At 45.0% G+C, this 18,174-nt stretch overlaps 1 protein-coding gene across 2 annotated transcripts in view; it reads left to right on the top strand.

The window, feature by feature from the left end:
- Nucleotides 1-18,174, top strand: part of LOC142491231 (vomeronasal type-2 receptor 116-like) — a 163,082-nt gene that overhangs the window by 54,246 nt on the left and 90,662 nt on the right. The window contains exon 3 of one of the 2 annotated variants that reach the window (XM_075593497.1): nt 5,829-6,215. The exons of the other annotated variant lie outside the window; for it this stretch is intronic. Coding sequence (XP_075449612.1) covers nt 5,829-6,215 — 387 coding nt within the window. The remainder of the gene's footprint in view (nt 1-5,828; nt 6,216-18,174) is intronic. 2 annotated transcript variants of the gene reach the window in all.

Below are 18,174 nucleotides of genomic sequence, written 5' to 3' on the forward strand. Positions count from 1 at the left end.
GGGCTACACCATTCGCTGTGTGACTCCTCGATCACGCCCAATTCCAACATGTCTATTATCTCCCTCTCTACCAGGTCTTTTCGGCCCTCTGGCAATCTATAGGGACGGGACCGTACTTTTACGCCAGGTTCTGTCTCAATCCTATGGTACACTAAATCAGTCTGCCCTGGCAGCTCAGAAAAAACATCTGGGAACTGGTCACATACATCAAGTAGGTCTGACCTTTGTTCCGTTGTTAACTGCCCTCCCATGGGAACCTGATGGTCATTGTACGTACTACCCTTTGGAAGCTTTGGACCCAAATCCGTCTCTCCTTCCCGAGGGTGAATGAACAGTGATCTCATCATTTTCCAGGGTTTCAGGAGGTTCACGTGGTAGATTTGTTTACCCTTCCTGGACCCTGGTTGAGAGATCTCATAGTTCACCTCCCTGGTGCGGCGGAGAACTTGGAAAGGACCCTGCCACTTCGCAAGGAGTTTACTCTCTGATGTCGGTAGTAGTAGCATCACTTGGTCCCCAGGTTGGAAGACCCTCAAGCGAGCATTTTGGTTGTACTGCTTCTCTTGACGTTCTTGAGCAGATTTGAGGTTTTCTTTAGCAAACCGACCTATCATGTCTAGGCGGTTTCTAAGGTCTATGACATACTGAAGGGTATTCTTGGAGGGGGAGGGCTCCTCCTCCCAGGATTCCTTCAGTAGGTCGAGAATACCCCGAGGTTGGCGCCCATATAGGAGCTCAAACGGGGAGAAGCCTGTGGATGATTGGGGAACTTCTCGTACCGCAAACAACAGGAAAGGGAGAAGTTCATCCCAAGCTCGCTTTTCAGTGTCCACAAACTTCCTAAGCATGGTTTTTAAAGTACGGTTAAACCTCTCTACCAATCCATCAGTCTGAGGATTGTAGACCGATGTCCGGACGGATTTTACTTCCAATAACTTCAGGACATCCTGCATTAACTTTGCCATGAAATTTGTTCCCTGGTCAGTTAACATTACTTGGGGAAGTCCTACCCTAGAAAACAGTTCTAACAGCCTGTGAGCAACCTGTTTAGCAGTGGCTGATCTCAGAGGAAAGGCCTCAGGATATCTGTTGGCATAATCAACAACAACGAGTATAAATTTATGTCCCTTCGCAGAGGGTTCTAAAGTTCCGAAAAGATCTACCCCAATTCTCTCGAATGGGACGGCTACCAAGGGCAGAGGAACCAAGGGAGCCGGCTTCTGTCCTTTTTGGCTAGTTAACTGGCATTCAGGACGTCTCACATAATTTCATGATGTCACCATGTATGCCTGGCCAGTAAAACCGGGACGAGATGCGGTCCGTGGTCTTATCTCTGCCCAAATGACCACCCCATGGGAGAGTATGGGCTAGGGTGAACACTGTTTTAATCAACCCTTTAGGGACTAGCATCTGTTGAATGACCTCACCTGTTTGTGTAACCTTATTCACACGATATAGTTTGTCGTTCAACAGTTCAAAATGTGGAAACACTTTTACACCTTGTTCATCTATTATCTTGTTGTTGACCTGTACCACCTTCTCATATTGTCTAGCCAGAGCTGGGTCCTCCCTCTGCCTCTGACGGAAGTCAGGAAGATCCAGGTCTGGCAACACTCCCGTATCTATCTGTTCCCCACCCTGGTCATCCCCGGCCATGACCTGCAGTCCTTTGGGCTGACTAATGTTATCAAAAGTCCCAGCCTTTCTTAACCAGTCCTCTTTTTCCTCACGTCTCTGTTTACATGTCTTTGGGACATGGTGTCTACGGGGGAAAATCTCTGGGGAAAAAGGGAACAAGTCTCCGGGCTTCTCCGGTACCAGAGAAGTAGGCTCCGTAGGAGTAGGGGCCAACAATGTTTCGAGGTAGGGCCAGTCTCGGCCAAGTAGAACAGGAGCAGGTAGCCAGGGAGCAACTCCCACTAGTAGGCTAACCTCTTGATCCTGGATACGTAGTAGAACATTCGCTGTCGGGTATCTCTTTGTATCCCCATGGATACACTCGATATTCCAAGGAGAGTCATAAGATAGTCTATTGCTTGGAATTAGGCCCTCTAGGATCAGGGGTTTTCCAGAGCCCGAGTCCAGCATGGCATTTACTTTTGTCCCCTCCAGAGATTCTGGGACTAACCACGGATTGTGGTCCCCTCGGAGACAAGCTGTGGCAGTGGTTCTGCCATATGAACAGTCCATCTCCTCATCTCCTGAGTCCGCAAACTCGGTCGTCCGCGGAAGCTCTCGATGGGGCTCGGTGTTTGGACCTCTCCCTTCTGGTTGGTGGGGTTATCCTCTCCACCGGGTGGGTGACAGGAGTCCAGGTTCTCGGGGAATACTGTGGGTGGCGGCCTCCCTTGAGTGATCCAGTGGCCTCAGACCCAGGATGGGCGTCTCTGCGGGAGTTTGTACCAGGAACCCTCCGAGATGGGAAAGGGTCTTCCGATCGGGTTGACTGGATCTTCCAAGCTGGCGGGTTGTAGACCCCTCGATTGTCTGCTCTCCTGCCTCTAGCATCACCGGAAGCAACTGGTGTTTGCACCGGCCGTTCCCAGCTATCCTGGTGGGTGTCGTCGCCCAGGAAGTTTTCCACCAAGCGGACCGCTGAATCCAGGGAAAATGCAGCGTGTCTTTTTACCCAGGAGCGAGAGGAGGGGGGCAGTATCTGTATGAACTGCTCGAGCACAAACTGTTCAAGGATCTCTGCCTTGTCATGTTTTTCCGGTTGTATCCACCTGGTACATAAGTCTACTAAGCGGTGGGCTACGACCCGGATCTGTCTCTGTTTGTATATTTGACTTTCCGGAACCGCTGTCGGTAGGTCTCTGGAGTGAGGCCTAGGCGATCCAGAATAGCAGCCTTTAGTTGCTGATAGTCCATGGCCTCGTCTGCTGGAAGAGCCTGGTAGGCTGCCTGAGCTTCCCCTATGAGGAGTGGAGCCAGAGTCGTTACCCAGCGATCAACTGTCCAGCCGTGGGCCGTGGCTACCCTTTCAAAAGTGAGGAGAAATGCCTCTGGGTCTTCGTTTGGCTTCATTTTAGGCAGCATCACCGGTGGGTTATTTGGAATCCCTGGTCTGCCTGGGGTTGGGCCTTCGACCAGCAGTTGGAGTAGCTTTTCCTCTCGCCGGGCCTGTTGCTCATCTCGCTGGGCTTGTCGCTCAGCTTGCTGGGCTTGTCGCTCAGCTTGCTGGGCTTGATGTTCTGCTTGCTTGGCCTGCCATTGTATTTGCTGGGCCTGTTGCTCAGCTTGTTTCTCTGCTAGCTGGAGCTGTTGCTCAAGGAACTGAGAAAAAAAATTCTCCATTTTTTTTTTCTTTCGGTGTGGCCCTTCATATACAGGGGCCGTCCGACATCCCACTTCTGACACCACCTGTGGCAGGACGGCCTGTAGCCGAGGTCAGGGAACAGTCCACACATATAGTTTCTGGATAAATAAAAACGTTCAGTGGCTTTATTTCTCCACAGTAACATAACATGCGGGTACACTGTCCCTTTAACAAAATAAATCCTGCTCCACTTTGGGAGAAAAACTGACTAATAATACAGCAGACCTATCTAGCAGGCTGGCTGGCTAAACCAGAACAAAACCATAAGGGTACTTTAAGCAGTCAGTAAACAAATGAATAATCCTTACTTTAGTTGAAGTAGTCTTTGGTGAAATCCCTCTGGCTCAGGGCTCACGCAGCAGTGTGCTCCTCTCTAAGGCAGCTACTGCCAGTCACATGATCCTTTTTCTACCTTGCTGGCTCTCAGGTGTCAGCTAAAGAGTTCTGATTTCCTAACTTCCACCTGAGTTAACCCTTATGAGTGCTGGATGAAGCACACAGACATATGTCTCCCAGGCGTAACTGATAGGAGTTGACTTCACTCTGTCACAAAGGGTCACTTGAACAAGGGCATCTTTAATGACATCTCCTTTGGCAGACTGCCCCTCATATCGGCCGACACTAGACGCACATTCTGTGAAGGTACTCCATGCAGAATGTTCCTTCTCTCTCCTAATTGAGTTGTTCTTCCACCTCTCACCTAAGGGAGATCACCATCTGTGCAAGATCCCTGGACACAGTGTGTAGCAGATTGTCATGTGCCACTCTGACCAGCAGAGCTTAACCTTGAACCTCACACTTCTTAGACAACTCTTTAGAACTCTTCTGTAGATCTAGACTGACTAACTTTAGGGAGTTCTGTGTAATATATAGACTCCAGAAAGACACACCTCTGTGTCACTAACAGTGGACACAAAGCATGCTGTCACTTCCTTTGCTACATATGACACATCACCATGGATTGAGGGCAAACCTCCATGATAGATACTGGCAACCCTGCCTTCTTACCAGGATTAATGCCAGCAAGAGAGAGATCTGTATACCAATTTTACACATGGCTACATATGTATATTATGGGTTGTTGGGGGCACAGGGGGTGGGTGTGTTGTGTATTGCAATGTTTATTGGGAACAATTGTGCCATAACCCATTCATTGCCTTAGCTAAGGTAATGAAGCTGCTTTTATGCATTTTTTTTAATAGTGTGAGGGAAGAGGGGGTCTCCGGTTTGGGGCATCGAAATCCAGTATCGGCGCCATTTTTAAAGAGTTCACGTCACGTGTTGTGCAACATGTAAATAATAGAGGAGACACAAGCACCCCATATCTGGGCCCATAACTCGGGAAGAAGGGTGCCCCGAGGCTGAAATCATTATGGTTCAGGTCAGGAGACCCCCTGCTCCCACAATATTAATACAAATTACATGAATGCAGCTTCATTACCATAGCGGATATCGGCTACGGTAATGAATTATATTTATTGTTATATGTGTTTTGATAGTAGGGTGCAAGGGGTCTCCTGAGCTGAACCACATTGGTTTCAGCCTCGGGGACCACCTACTTCATGAGATACAGGCCCTGTTATGGGGTGCCGCTATCCCCCTGCAGGATTTAAATCCCCTCGACACATGAAGCGGGACCTTTAAAAGCACAGAGGATACTGGCACCCCATAACGGGGCCTGTGTCTCATGAAGTAGGGGGTCCCCGAGGCTGAAACCAATGCGGTTCAGCTCAGGAGACCCCATGCTCAAGTACACGAGTATTATAATGTATATTTATGTTTCATGATCGCCTGTAAGAGCCGTGCATGGAAACGCAGCTTCTCCATGCAGATCTTACAGACGGCTTCTTTTTCTTTCAGCTATCGCGCTTTACAAGGGGAAAGGGGAGGGGGAGGGGAGGGGGAGGGGAGGGGAAAAGCAGCTGGCGCGATCAGGCAGATTTTTGCAAAATGTTTTCAATCAGGCGCAAAAACGCGCTGCTTAGTTCATATCCCCCATAATTCTTTATTGTCGCATAATTGCACACAATCACAGTAATGCATTTTTGACATCTGGATTCAGGAGATGACACTGTAGAACCTCAACACACGGATCAGGGGTAACCAAGTGGGCTGTATCATTATTAGTGAGCCTGGTTAACCCCTTCACAATCACAATGACCAGTATACAGGTCCTAACACTGCCTGTGAATATTCTCATTTAGCTCTGCAGTGGAGGGAGAAAGATCTCAGTGGACCAGTCCTGGTAAAAACAAATAAATAAACTGATCCATTTGGGTCTCACGTTGGGACTTTAGACCATTCACTAAAGTGGCAGCATTAAAACCAGAGAGGCGCGTAATATTTCTCCAGAAAAGAGGCACTAGAATACACTGTGTATGTGGATATGTAAAATAATACTCAGTATAGATTTTTACTGCAGCATATATATTGTTTTTTTTCTATCAAATTACAGACTCCTACTTTATTCTATTTACTGATAGAGATGTGGAATATTTGTATCCCACAGGTCAGCTATGGGTCAATGGATCCAATCTTCAACGACCGGTTACAGTTCCCATACCTCTTTCGGACGGTCCCCAATGAGCGCAATCAGCACCAAGCAATCGTCCAGCTGCTCCAACAATTTGGCTGGACCTGGGTGGGGATCCTGGCTTCAGACGATGACAGTAGTCAAACAGGAAGCCAAGAACTGAAAGACCTGATTACCAGCAGTGGCAGCTGTGTGGCATTTCTACACGTAATCTCTAAAAAAGACAACTTCCTGTCAGACACTATACGAGATATTACACATTCCGTAGCAAATTCCTCTGCCAGAGTGGTGATAAGCTATTGTGCAAAAGATATCCTAGAGGAATTTATGAAGAGTTATTTACTTGCTGATCAGCCAGTGAAGGTTTGGATTATTTCAGCCTCTGTGTCGTTTTTTACTAATTATATTACACCTGCACTTTGCAGGGTCTTAAATGGATCGTTATCCTTCTCAGTACATAAAGGAGAGATTCCCGGATTTAAGGATTTCTTGATTAATTGGAGCCCATATAAAGATCCAGATGATTTTGTGTTGAGAGATTTCTGGATGGGGGCATTTAAGTGTGTTCCTATTTATTCTATAGATTTGATCTTTGTTTTAATGTTCCCTAATTGCACAGGGAATGAAACACTGCAATCCCTTCCTCCTCACGTGTATGATGTAGAGAATTTCAGAATGACATACAGTATTTACACAGCAGTCCATGTGCTGGCTCAGGCTTTGCATGTCCTGTCCTCAGTTGACTCCTCTCTGTATTCCGTGGCTGACAAAGCCAGTGTGAAAAACACTTTACATCCGTGGCAGGTACGTGTGCGTGTTTGTCTGTAACGTGCGGAAATCATGTAAATCCTAAATTGTGTTCCATACTAAATACTCTCCTAGACCAAGGGGGTAATTCTATATATGCTGAAGCGGACATTTGGGACACTTTGGATGGAAATCCGCTTTGGACCAAACTTTTGCTTTGGCGTATGTAGAATAAATGCCCTAATATTGCTCACAGTACCAGTCGGGTACAAAGTGTACAGCTGCGCCAGCCTTTATTCTAAAGCCTCGAACGCTGTACCACTCTGAATACCGGGTCATGACGAGCTATGTTTCCCAACCGTATAGCAATTGACTCGGGTTTCTATCGGTTTTCTATCGTGCGCAGAATACATCTATCGGGCGCAGAAAATTGCATTTTAGCATTGTCTGCAATACCGTCTAGAAACTCAAGTGGGCGATCGCGAGCTGTTGTCTTAAAAGTCTAATAGCAATTCAACCTACAGTACAGTACAGTACAGGCGTACAGTTCTGCAAGTCTCTCTGTGTGTGTGTGTGTGTGTCTCTGTGTGTGTGTCTCTGTGTGTGTGTCTCTGTGTGTGTGTGTGTGTGTGTCTCTGTGTGTGTGTGTGTGTGTGTCTCTGTGTGTGTGTGTGTGTATGTGTCTCTGTGTGTGTGTGTGTGTCTCTGTGTGTGTGTGTGTGTGTCTCTGTGTGTGTGTGTGTGTGTGTGTGTGTGTGTGTGTGTGTGTGTCTCTGTGTGTGTGTGTGTGTGTGTCTCTGTGTGTGTCTCTGTGTGTGTGTGAACAGTAATTGTAATTTGAAGATTTATATTTGAAGCAGAGATTAACGTTACGAGTTCATACTGTATACAGTAGTCTGAGGCTCCTTAGCCATACACATACAAAATATGAGGACACATACTGTACTGTATACAGGATACTAAAGGAAAAGAAGAAAAGTATTTAAAAAATATAACGTTGCGTCTTCTTCCGAACATAAAATATTTTTTCCGCTCATGCGGACTGGAACCTTATTGAAATGCATACTGTATGTGTGTCAACACATTTCACATAATGGTTCCTTCAAGAAGGTTACAAGAATGTTCATGAATGGCTCGGGTGGGGGGAGGGGTTGATAAGCAGTTGTATTACCGTTGTTTTGTTACTGTAGTAAGACATTGCGTGCGAGCTGGGTGGGGGGTGGGGATGTGATGATACGCATATGCGTTTCAACAAGGTACCATGAGACATGCACGCATGCGCCTAGCTGCTCACCAATTGTTCAGTATCTACTGTAGAATCTGCTCAGCCAATCATATTGCTGGACTACATTTTCAAGAATTGTTAATAAATAGTAGAATTAAATAACCCTGAGCAAAGCGATTTATTACAGGAGAACGGACCGATCTGCAGTAACTGATAACTTGTCTGTGCGCATAATGTATTGATATTTAAAAAAAGAATAAAATACGGCAGCTTGATCTGCAGGTAGTGTAAGTAATACACGTAGTGTAATACAGGTAGTGTAAGTAATACACTTAGTGTAATACAGGTAGTGTAATACAGGTAGTGTAAGTAATACACTTAGTGTAATACAGGTAGTGTAATACAGGTAGTGTAAGTAATACACTTAGTGTAATACAGGTAGTGTAATACAGGTAGTGTAATACAGGTAGTGTAAGTAATACACGTAGTGTAATACAGGTAGTGTAAGTAATACAGGTAGTGTAATACAGGTAGTGTAATACACGTAGTGTAATACAGGTAGTGTAAGTAATACACGTAGTGTAATACAGGTAGTGTAAGTAATACACTTAGTGTAATACAGGTAGTGTAATACAGGTAGTGTAAGTAATACACGTAGTGTAATACAGGTAGTGTAAGTAATACACTTAGTGTAATACAGGTAGTGTAATACAGGTAGTGTAAGTAATACACTTAGTGTAATACAGGTAGTGTAATACAGGTAGTGTAAGTAATACACTTAGTGTAATACAGGTAGTGTAATACAGGTAGTGTAATACAGGTAGTGTAAGTAATACACGTAGTGTAATACAGGTAGTGTAAGTAATACAGGTAGTGTAATACAGGTAGTGTAATACACGTAGTGTAATACAGGTAGTGTAAGTAATACACGTAGTGTAATACAGGTAGTGTAAGTAATACACTTAGTGTAATACAGGTAGTGTAATACAGGTAGTGTAAGTAATACACTTAGTGTAATACACGTAGTGTAATACAGGTAGTGTAATACAAATAGTGTAAGTAATACACGTAGTGTAATACAGGTAGTGTAAGTAATACACGTAGTGTAATACAGGTAGTGTAATACAGGTAGTGTAAGTAATACAGGTAGTGTAATACAGGTAGTGTAAGTAATACACGTAGTGTAATACAGGTAGTGTAATACAGGTAGTGTAATACAGGTAGTGTAAGTAATACACGTAGTGTAATACAGGTAGTGTAAGTAATACACGTAGTGTAATACAGGTAGTGTAATACAGGTAGTGTAATACAGGTAGTGTAAGTATTACACGTAGTGTAATACAGGTAGTGTAATATAGGTAGTGTAATACAGGTAGTGTAAGTATTACACGTAGTGTAATACAGGTAGTGTAATACAGGTAGTGTAATACAGGTAGTGTAAGTATTAACGTAGTGTAATACAGGTAGTGTAATACAGGTAGTGTAATACAGGTAGTGTAATACAGGTAGTGTAAGTATTACACGTAGTGTAATACAGGTAGTGTAAGTAATACACGTAGTGTAATACAGGTAGTGTAATACAGGTAGTGTAATACAGGTAGTGTAAGTATTTCACGTAGTGTAATACAGGTAGTGTAATACAGGTAGTGTAATACAGGTAGTGTAAGTAATACACGTAGTGTAATACAGGTAGTGTAATACAGGTAGTGTAATACAGGTAGTGTAATACAGGTAGTGTAAGTAATACAGGTAGTGTAATACAGGTAGTGTAATACAGGTAGTGTAATACAGGTAGTGTAAGTAATACACGTAGTGTAATACAGGTAGTGTAATACAGGTAGTGTAATACAGGTAGTGTAATACAGGTAGTGTAACTAATACATGTAGTGTAATACAGGTAGTGTAAGTAATACACGTAGTGTAATACAGGTAGTGTAATACAGGTAGTGTAAGTATAACACGTAGTGTAATACAGGTAGTGTAATACAGGTAGTGTAATACAGGTAGTGTAATACAGGTAGTGTAATACAGGTAGTGTAAGTAATACACGTAGTGTAATACAGGTAGTGTAATACAGGTAGTGTAATACAGGTAGTGTAAGTAATACAGGTAGTGTAAGTATTACACATAGTGTAATACAGGTAGTGTAATACAGGTAGTGTAATACAGGTAGTGTAATACAGGTAGTGTAATACACTTAGTGTAATACAGGTAGTGTAATACAGGTAGTGTAATACAGGTAGTGTAAGTATTAACGTAGTGTAATACAGGTAGTGTAATACAGGTAGTGTAATACAGGTAGTGTAATACAGGTAGTGTAATACAGGTAGTGTAAGTAATACAGGTAGTGTAAGTAATACACGTAGTGTAATACAGGTAGTGTAATACAGGTAGTGTAATACAGGTAGTGTAATACAGGTAGTGTAATTAATACACGTAGTGTAATACAGGTAGTGTAATACAGGTAGTGTAAGTAATACACGTAGTGTAATACAGGTAGTGTAATACAGGTAGTGTAATACAGGTAGTGTTAGTAATACACGTAGTGTAATACAGGTAGTGTAATACAGGTAGTGTAAGTAATACACGTAGTGTAATACAGGTAGTGTAATACAGGTAGTGTAATACAGGTAGTGTAAGTAATACACTTAATGTAATACAGGTAGTGTAAGTAATACACTTAGTGTAATACAGGTAGTATAAGTAATACACTTAGTCTAATACAGGTAGTGTCATACAGGTAGTGTAAGTAATACAGGTAGTGTAATACAGGTAATACACGTAGTTGACAGGTGATAGCGGGCCTGCTACACCTGTAGTTCACAGCTGATGAAGCTGGAAATCTTTTTGGTACATGCAAGCTTGCTCGTACCTGTACGTGAAATCTGGCTCAAGTTGGACGTTTTTCAGGTATCCTGGCGGGGACAGATAGCAAGGGCTGCCGGTCACCAGGTTTTCACTGACGGTCGGACCGCTATTGTAAGCTGGTGCAGGCGCTGTTACATTGCTGGCCTGGGATTGACAGATCTTATTTGGATTTAACATGACCTTTCTCCTTTTGAAGTCTCAATGATCAAAGATACTGGAAAAATCTGGCATCACACACCAATACCCTCCTCTAACTCCGCGTGCAGGGGCAATACACCAATACCCTCCTCTAACCCCGCGTGCAGGGGCAATACACCAATACCCTCCTCTAACCCCGCGTGCAGGAGCAACACACCAATACCCTCCTATAACCCCGCGTGCAGGGGCATCACACACCAATACCCTCCTCTAACTCCGCGTGCAGGGGCAATACACCAATACCCTCCTCTAACCCCGCGTGCAGGAGCAACACACCAATACCCTCCTCTAACCCCCGTGTGCAGGGGCAACACACCAATACCCTCCTCTAACCCCTGTGTGCAGGGGCAATACACCAATACCCTCCTCTAACCCCGCGTGCAGGGGCAACACACCAATACCCTCATCTAACCCCGCGTGCAGGAGCATCACACACCAATACTCTCCTCTAACCCCGCGTGCAGGAGCATCACACACCAATACCCTCCTCTAACTCCGTGTGCAGGGGCAATACGAAAAAAAACACGGATCACTACGTAACTTTTTCCTTATTGCACCCTTCCACACACAAGCATCAGGTGAAAATTTGTAAAAGTCATAATTTGAGATGAAATATTGATAGATTTCAGCAACTGTGGCCATTTTATCATCTGCTGCATTAATTGCAGAACATATATAAAATGCATAAGTACACTCAGGTCTTTTGCGCACGTACTGCGGTGTACTCATTGCGTCCATCCGGTCGGCAATTGTGCAGGACAGGAGAAATAATGTAAAAAAGACACAGCGCGTTGAGTTTTTATTATGAAACGTCAATTCACAATGGACCACTGTGTTTTTTTTTAAACACCTGTATTTTGTCATATCAAACAATGTAGAAGTAATAACAAATACAGGTATACCCCGCATTAACGTACACAATGGGACCGGAGCATGTATGTAAAGTGAAAATGTACTTAAAGTGAAGCACTACCTTTTCCCCACTTATCGATGCATATACTGTACTGCAATCGTCATAGACGTGCATAACTGATGTAAATAACGCATTTGTAACAGGCTCTATAGTCTCCCCGCTTGCGCACAGCTTCGGTACAGGTAGGGAGCCAGTATTGCTTTTCAGGACGTCTGACAGGCGCATGCGTGAGCTGCCGTTTGCCTATGTAGTATTACTGGATTTGGTCATATCAAACAATGTAGAAGTAATAACAAATATTCAAGTCCTGGAACATTTGGGTAATAGTGATCATAACATGGTCTCTTTTGATATAAATGATCAAAAAACAAATTACTTGGGTTCAACAAAGACCTTAAACTTTAGAAAGACAGATTTTAATAAAATGAGGTCTAATCAACAAGTAATATATTGGGATGATGTTTTTTCAGGGAAAATGTAGAAGATAAATGGTCAGTCTTTAAAACATTGTTAGAAAAGCACACTTATCTGTGTATACCCTTGGGTAATAAGTATAAAAGAAATAAGTCAAAACCAATGTGGCTAAATAAACAGGTAGGGCAGGAAATGGACAAGAAGAGGAAGGCGTTTAGATTCTTTAAGTCAGAAGGGACAGAGACATTGTATCAGAATTAGAAGGAATGTAACAAAAATTGCAAAAGGGCAATCAAATTAGCAAAAATTGATAAAGAAAAAAGTATCGCAATAGAAAGTAAGGTCAACCATAAAATGTTCTTTAAGTACCTTAATAACAAAAAAATGAGAAAAGAAAATATAGGACCCTTTCAGTGTGAGATGGGTAGACAGATTATTGGAGATAAGGAAAAAGCAGAGGTATTAAATACATTCTTTGCCTCTGTGTTTACCAGGGAAGAATCAAGTTCAATAGAAGTGCCACAGGAGGAAGCCACAACCTCCATATTAAGGAACAATTGGTTAACTGAGGAAGAAGTTCATAAGCGACTTGAAAAAATTAAAGTAAATAAGGCACCTGGCCCCGATGGCATACATCCAAGAGTTCTCAAGGAGTTAAGCTCAGTAATAGCCAAACAATTATATTTAATAATGAAGGACTCCATTTCCACAGGCTCAGTACCACAAGATTGGCGTAAAGCAGATGTGGTGCCTATATTTAAAAAGGGAGCTAGATCACAACCGGGGAATTACAGACCTGTAAGCCTGACTTCAATAGTGGGGAAACTACAGTACTTGAAGGTTTAATGATGGCAGATACAATATATTTGTTCCAAAAAAAGGTTGGACGTCTTTTTAGATAGGAAAGGTTTACAGGGATATACCAAATAAGTATACATGGGAAGGCTGTTGATCCAGGGATTAATCCAATTGCCAATTCTTGGAGTCAGGAAGGAATTTATTTTCCCCCTTATGAGATATCATTAGATGATATGTCTCTGGGGTTTTTTCTTTGCCTTCCTCTGGATCAATAAGTATAGATATACTGTATGATAAAATATCTGTTGTCTATATTTAGCATAGGTTGAACTTGGTGGATGGAAGTCTTTTTTCAACCAAATCTACTTTACTATGTAACTATGAAACTATTGTTACAGGGCCAAAAAGCTAACTATCTTGGACCCGTATACATGGATCATGGGTAACCAAAACGGGCTTAACCTTTTTTTTGAGAGACTGGTTACCCCCTCCTGTTTCACATGTGACAATGTATAATTCTACATTCTTATCTAAGCCTTTCAATTGCAATCAATCCTTCAGACAACGTATCTCAGCAGGTGCAATTCAATAAAGATTTAGTGCTAATAGCGCTAGTGCTTAAAAAACATATATGTATTACCAATATACAGTGATATATAACACAAAAACCCTTGTATATAGTTCAGGCTGCCAAGGGAAAAAGACTGTCCACTACAAGTCAGATACAATGATACAAAACAAATCAAATAAACCCGGCGCCAAAGACAATACTAATTATAAACTGTGTGGAATCGGACCATATATTAATGTCCACTTAGATGATCTGGTAATCTTCAGATAGACCACACGATCAGTCTCACAACATGCGGAAAAAGAAAGACTTAGAGAATATCATAGCATATAACTTTTAAGTACTGTAGGCATATTCATAACTAACAAAAACAAACTAACTAACACACTGACAAACTGACAATTCATAAGGATAACACCTACAGTAGTGATAAGCTGAAAAACTATTTATTAAAATATATAAAAAAACTAGCTGATATACCCGGCGTTGCCCGGGATTTAATTTTCCCGCTCCCCCTCTCTCTACGCTTCCACCCTTTAACAGCTGCATTCCCCCCCCCCCTCGCGTTCACATGTCCGATCCCCCCCCCCCTTTCACAGCTCGGGCCCCCCCTTCACAGCTCCATTCCCCCACCCCTTCACAGCTCCAATATCCCCCCCTTGGTCTGGGGCCGTGGGTGGGAGGCAGTGAGTTGGTGGGTTAGGCAGTGACTTTTGGGAGGGAGGCAGTGACTTTAGGCAGTGACTGGGTGGGAGGCAGTGACCCCTTTACAGCTCCAATTCCCCCCCCCTTGGTCACGGGCCGTGACTTTGGGTGGGAGGCAGTGGCGTGGCAGTGATTTTGGGAGGGAGGTAGTGACTTTGGGAGGGAGTGACTTGGGTGGGAGGCAGTGGGTGGGAGGCATTTGGGAGGGGGTGGGTGGGAGGCAATTGGTGAGTGGGTGGGAGGCAGTGACTGTGAGGGTGGGTGGGAGGCAGTGACGTGGTGGGTGGGTTTCAGTGACTGGGTGGGTGCATGGGAGGCAGTGACTTTCAATGACTTGGCAGTGACTTAGGCAGTGACTGGGTGGGAGGCAGTGACTTGGGAGGGAGGCAGTGACTTTGGGAAGCAGTGACTGGGTGGGTGGGAGGAAGGTGATTTGGTGGTGACAGGGTGGGTGGGAGGCAGTGACTGGGTGGGTGGGAGGCAGTGACTTGGGGAGGCTGTGACTGGGTGACTGGGAGGAAGGTGATTTGGTGGTGACAGTGTGGGTGGGAGGATGTGACTGGGTGGGTGGGAGGCAGTGACTTGGGAGGGAGGCAGTGACTGGGTGGTAGGCAGTGACCCCTTTACAGCTCCAATTTCCCCCCCCTTGGTCACGGGCCGTGACTTTGGGTGGGAGGCAGTGGCGTGGCAGTGATTTTGGGAGGGAGGTAGTGACTTTGGGAGGGAGTGACTTGGGTGGAAGGCAGTGGGTGGGAGGCAGTTTTGGAGGCAGTGGGTTGGGAGGCATTTGGGAGGTGGTGGGTGGGAGGCAATTGGTGAGTGGGTGGGAGGCAGTGACTGTGAGGGTGGGTGGGAGGCAGTGACGTGGTGGGTGGGTTTCAGTGACTGGGTGGGTGCATGGGAGGCAGTGACTTTCAATGACTTGGCAGTGACTTAGGCAGTGACTGGGTGGGAGGCAGTGACTTGGGAGGGAGGCAGTGACTTTGGGAAGCAGTGACTGGGTGGGTGGGAGGAAGGTGATTTGGTGGTGACAGGGTGGGTGGGAGGCAGTGACTGGGTGGGTGGGAGGCAGTGACTTGGGTGGGAGGCAGTGACTTAGGGAAGCAGTGACTGGGTGGGTGGGAGGAAGGTGATTTGGTGGTGACAGGGTGGGTGGGAGGCAGTGACTGGGTGGGTGGGAGGCAGTGACTTGGGTGGGAGGCAGTGACTTAGGGAGGCTGTGACTGGGTGACTGGGAGGAAGGTGATTTGGTGGTGACAGTGTGGGTGGGAGGATGTGACTGGGTGGGTGGGAGGCAGTGACTTGGGAGGGAGGCAGTGACTGGGTGGGTGGGAGGCAGTGACTTTGGGAAGCAGTGACTGGGTGGGAGGCAGTGGCTTGGGTGGGAGGCAGTGACTAAGGGAGGCAGTGACAGGGCGGGTGGGAGGCAGTGGTTTGGGAGGCAGTGACTAGCTTAGGCGGTGGGTGGGTGGGATGCAGTGACCCTCAGTGACTGGGTAGGCGCTTAACACCCCCTCACCTCGGTCCAGAAAATGTTCCCGGCGGCACGCGTGGCCAATCAGCCATTTCACCCCAGTCGACGGCAGTCGGCCCAACCCCCCGGTCCCGTGGGGTTTGGAGGAGAACAGTGGTGAGTGATGTGGGCTTGTTCCCCCCTCACCTTTGACCCGGCGCGAAGGGCCTGTGGCGGGTGGGTAGCTGTGCACCAGCTCACTGGAAGTGCATGTGGGAGGGTGTGCAGGAGGGTGTCTCAGCGGCGGCGGGCGGGTAGCTGTGCGCCGGCTAATTGGGGTGAGTGTGAGAGGGTGTGTCCGTGGCGGTGGCTCACTGCGAGTGGGGGTGGTGTTGTCGCGCTCACCTCGGTCCCCCCCTCATCTCTGTCCCCGGCGGGCTCGTGGGATGAGAAGAGGCGGGTGGGTGGAGGGGTGGAGGGTGTGATGGTGTGAGGCGAGGTGGTTGGAATGTGCGACGGTGCTGGCGTTTGTGTTGCCACTTCTCAGAGGCGCACACGGTGTGAGGGTGGTGTGAGTCTCACGGCCTACGTAGCCCAGGCCGTGACGTCACCCAACCCCGCAGGCCAATAAGAGTGAGAAGCTGAGAGTGAGAGGCGTGGCACACCCACAGACAAATAAGATTTCAGCTTCATATATATAGATTGATGACCATAGCGAAAATGAACAAAGACTGCTTATCCTCCCATAGGAAAAATTGAAACCCTACTCACAACAAGCAGGGTTGAACAAGCATATAGGATAATATTTATCCAGGACAGCTAGCTGCCGACAGTCAGCTGTAGACAGTCAGGAGACACCCCGCCAACGTACTTGCTTGACGCCGTTGGTATAAGTTGATCGTGTCCCTCTCACATCTATCACGTGATCCGCAACAATGGTTAGAAGTGTCCCTCCGGGGTATTCGCACCAACACTGCCCGTGCAGCAGTTATCACTTCTCCCTTGTTCTCACGTTTTCCAGATGGCAGCGCGCTTGTGGCGAGGAGAGGGTTAATCAGGCCTAAATAAAGGTATTATACCAGGATGATTAACCTCAACTCGCATTGGGAATGAAATGGTTAAAAGTATTTGCACTTGTGGTGGATTGTAAAGTCAAATTCCAGTATGGCAAGACTCCAGCGCCAAAGTTTAGCATTTCCCCCCGACACCCTCTGTAACCAACTCAAGGGATTGTGGTCTGTAATCACTGTAAAAGGTCTGCCATACAGATAGGGCTGTAACTTCTTTAAAGCCCACACTATGGCCAGACACTCTTTCTCAATGGTCGCATATGCCACCTCTCTGGGCAGCAGCTTGCGGCTCAGATACACCATGGGGTGTTCACTGCCCTCCTCCCCCACTTGGCTGAGTACAGCACCAATGCCATTATCCGAGGCATCAGTCTGCACCAAGAACTTTTTTGCATAGTCTGGTGCAGCAAGAATAGGGGCACTGGCCAGTGCAGTCTTCTTTGCATACCTTCTAGCAAGCGATTGACCAGGCGTTGGAAAGTAGCCGGGGCATTCTTCATCCCAAATGGCATCACTAAAAATTCATAGAGGCCACTTGGGGTAATAAATGCCTACTTCTCCCTAGCATCCGTGGTTAAGGGGATCTGCCAGTAACCTTTACTGAGATTCATTTCTTCTATTCCTGCACATTTTATTAATATGTTATTATCATCTGTACATTTATTGGTCATTATAATTTTATAGTGCAATTTAGGTGATATATATAGAAATGATATATGATATATATATATATATATATATATATATATATATATATATATATATATATATATATATATATATATATGGAAACAGAAACAAAGAAAAAAAGATCCCAAAATAGCACTCTAGCGTACAAAAGTATCAAAATTTATTAAACACATAAAACAAAATACAAAAGGATCCACAGTGTCCCCAAAGCTGTCTAATCTAAAACACTAATAACAAAACTAAGCTACACACTGGAATCAGCTAAATGAAGTCAGTACTGGTAAATAGTAAATTAAAGCCATTGTATGACTGAGCTGAAAAAAACCTTTTTTAAGGTGGAAGAATCTCTGACATACCTTTAACATCAGGAAGCTTTGTGAGTGCAACCTTACTAGACCTAAAGACGGATTCATTATTAGCATGTACAATCTGCACTATTTTTGCTCTTTTCTGATATTTTATATTCAGCCCTCCTCCTCTCACAGAAGAAAATAAATTGTTACCATTGGGACACAGAATAGTCCCATCTGAGGGTGTTGAGCAGCTTTACCTCACATTGTATACATTTTTATTATTATTCTTCACTATGGGTTGGTGAATGATATTGTTTATATTGCACATTTGAAGTTTTTTCACTTTGTATTTTATTAGAAATACATTGATATTCACT

This window comes from Ascaphus truei, chromosome 3, assembly GCF_040206685.1.
Source record: "Ascaphus truei isolate aAscTru1 chromosome 3, aAscTru1.hap1, whole genome shotgun sequence".
NCBI lineage: Eukaryota > Metazoa > Chordata > Amphibia > Anura > Ascaphidae > Ascaphus > Ascaphus truei.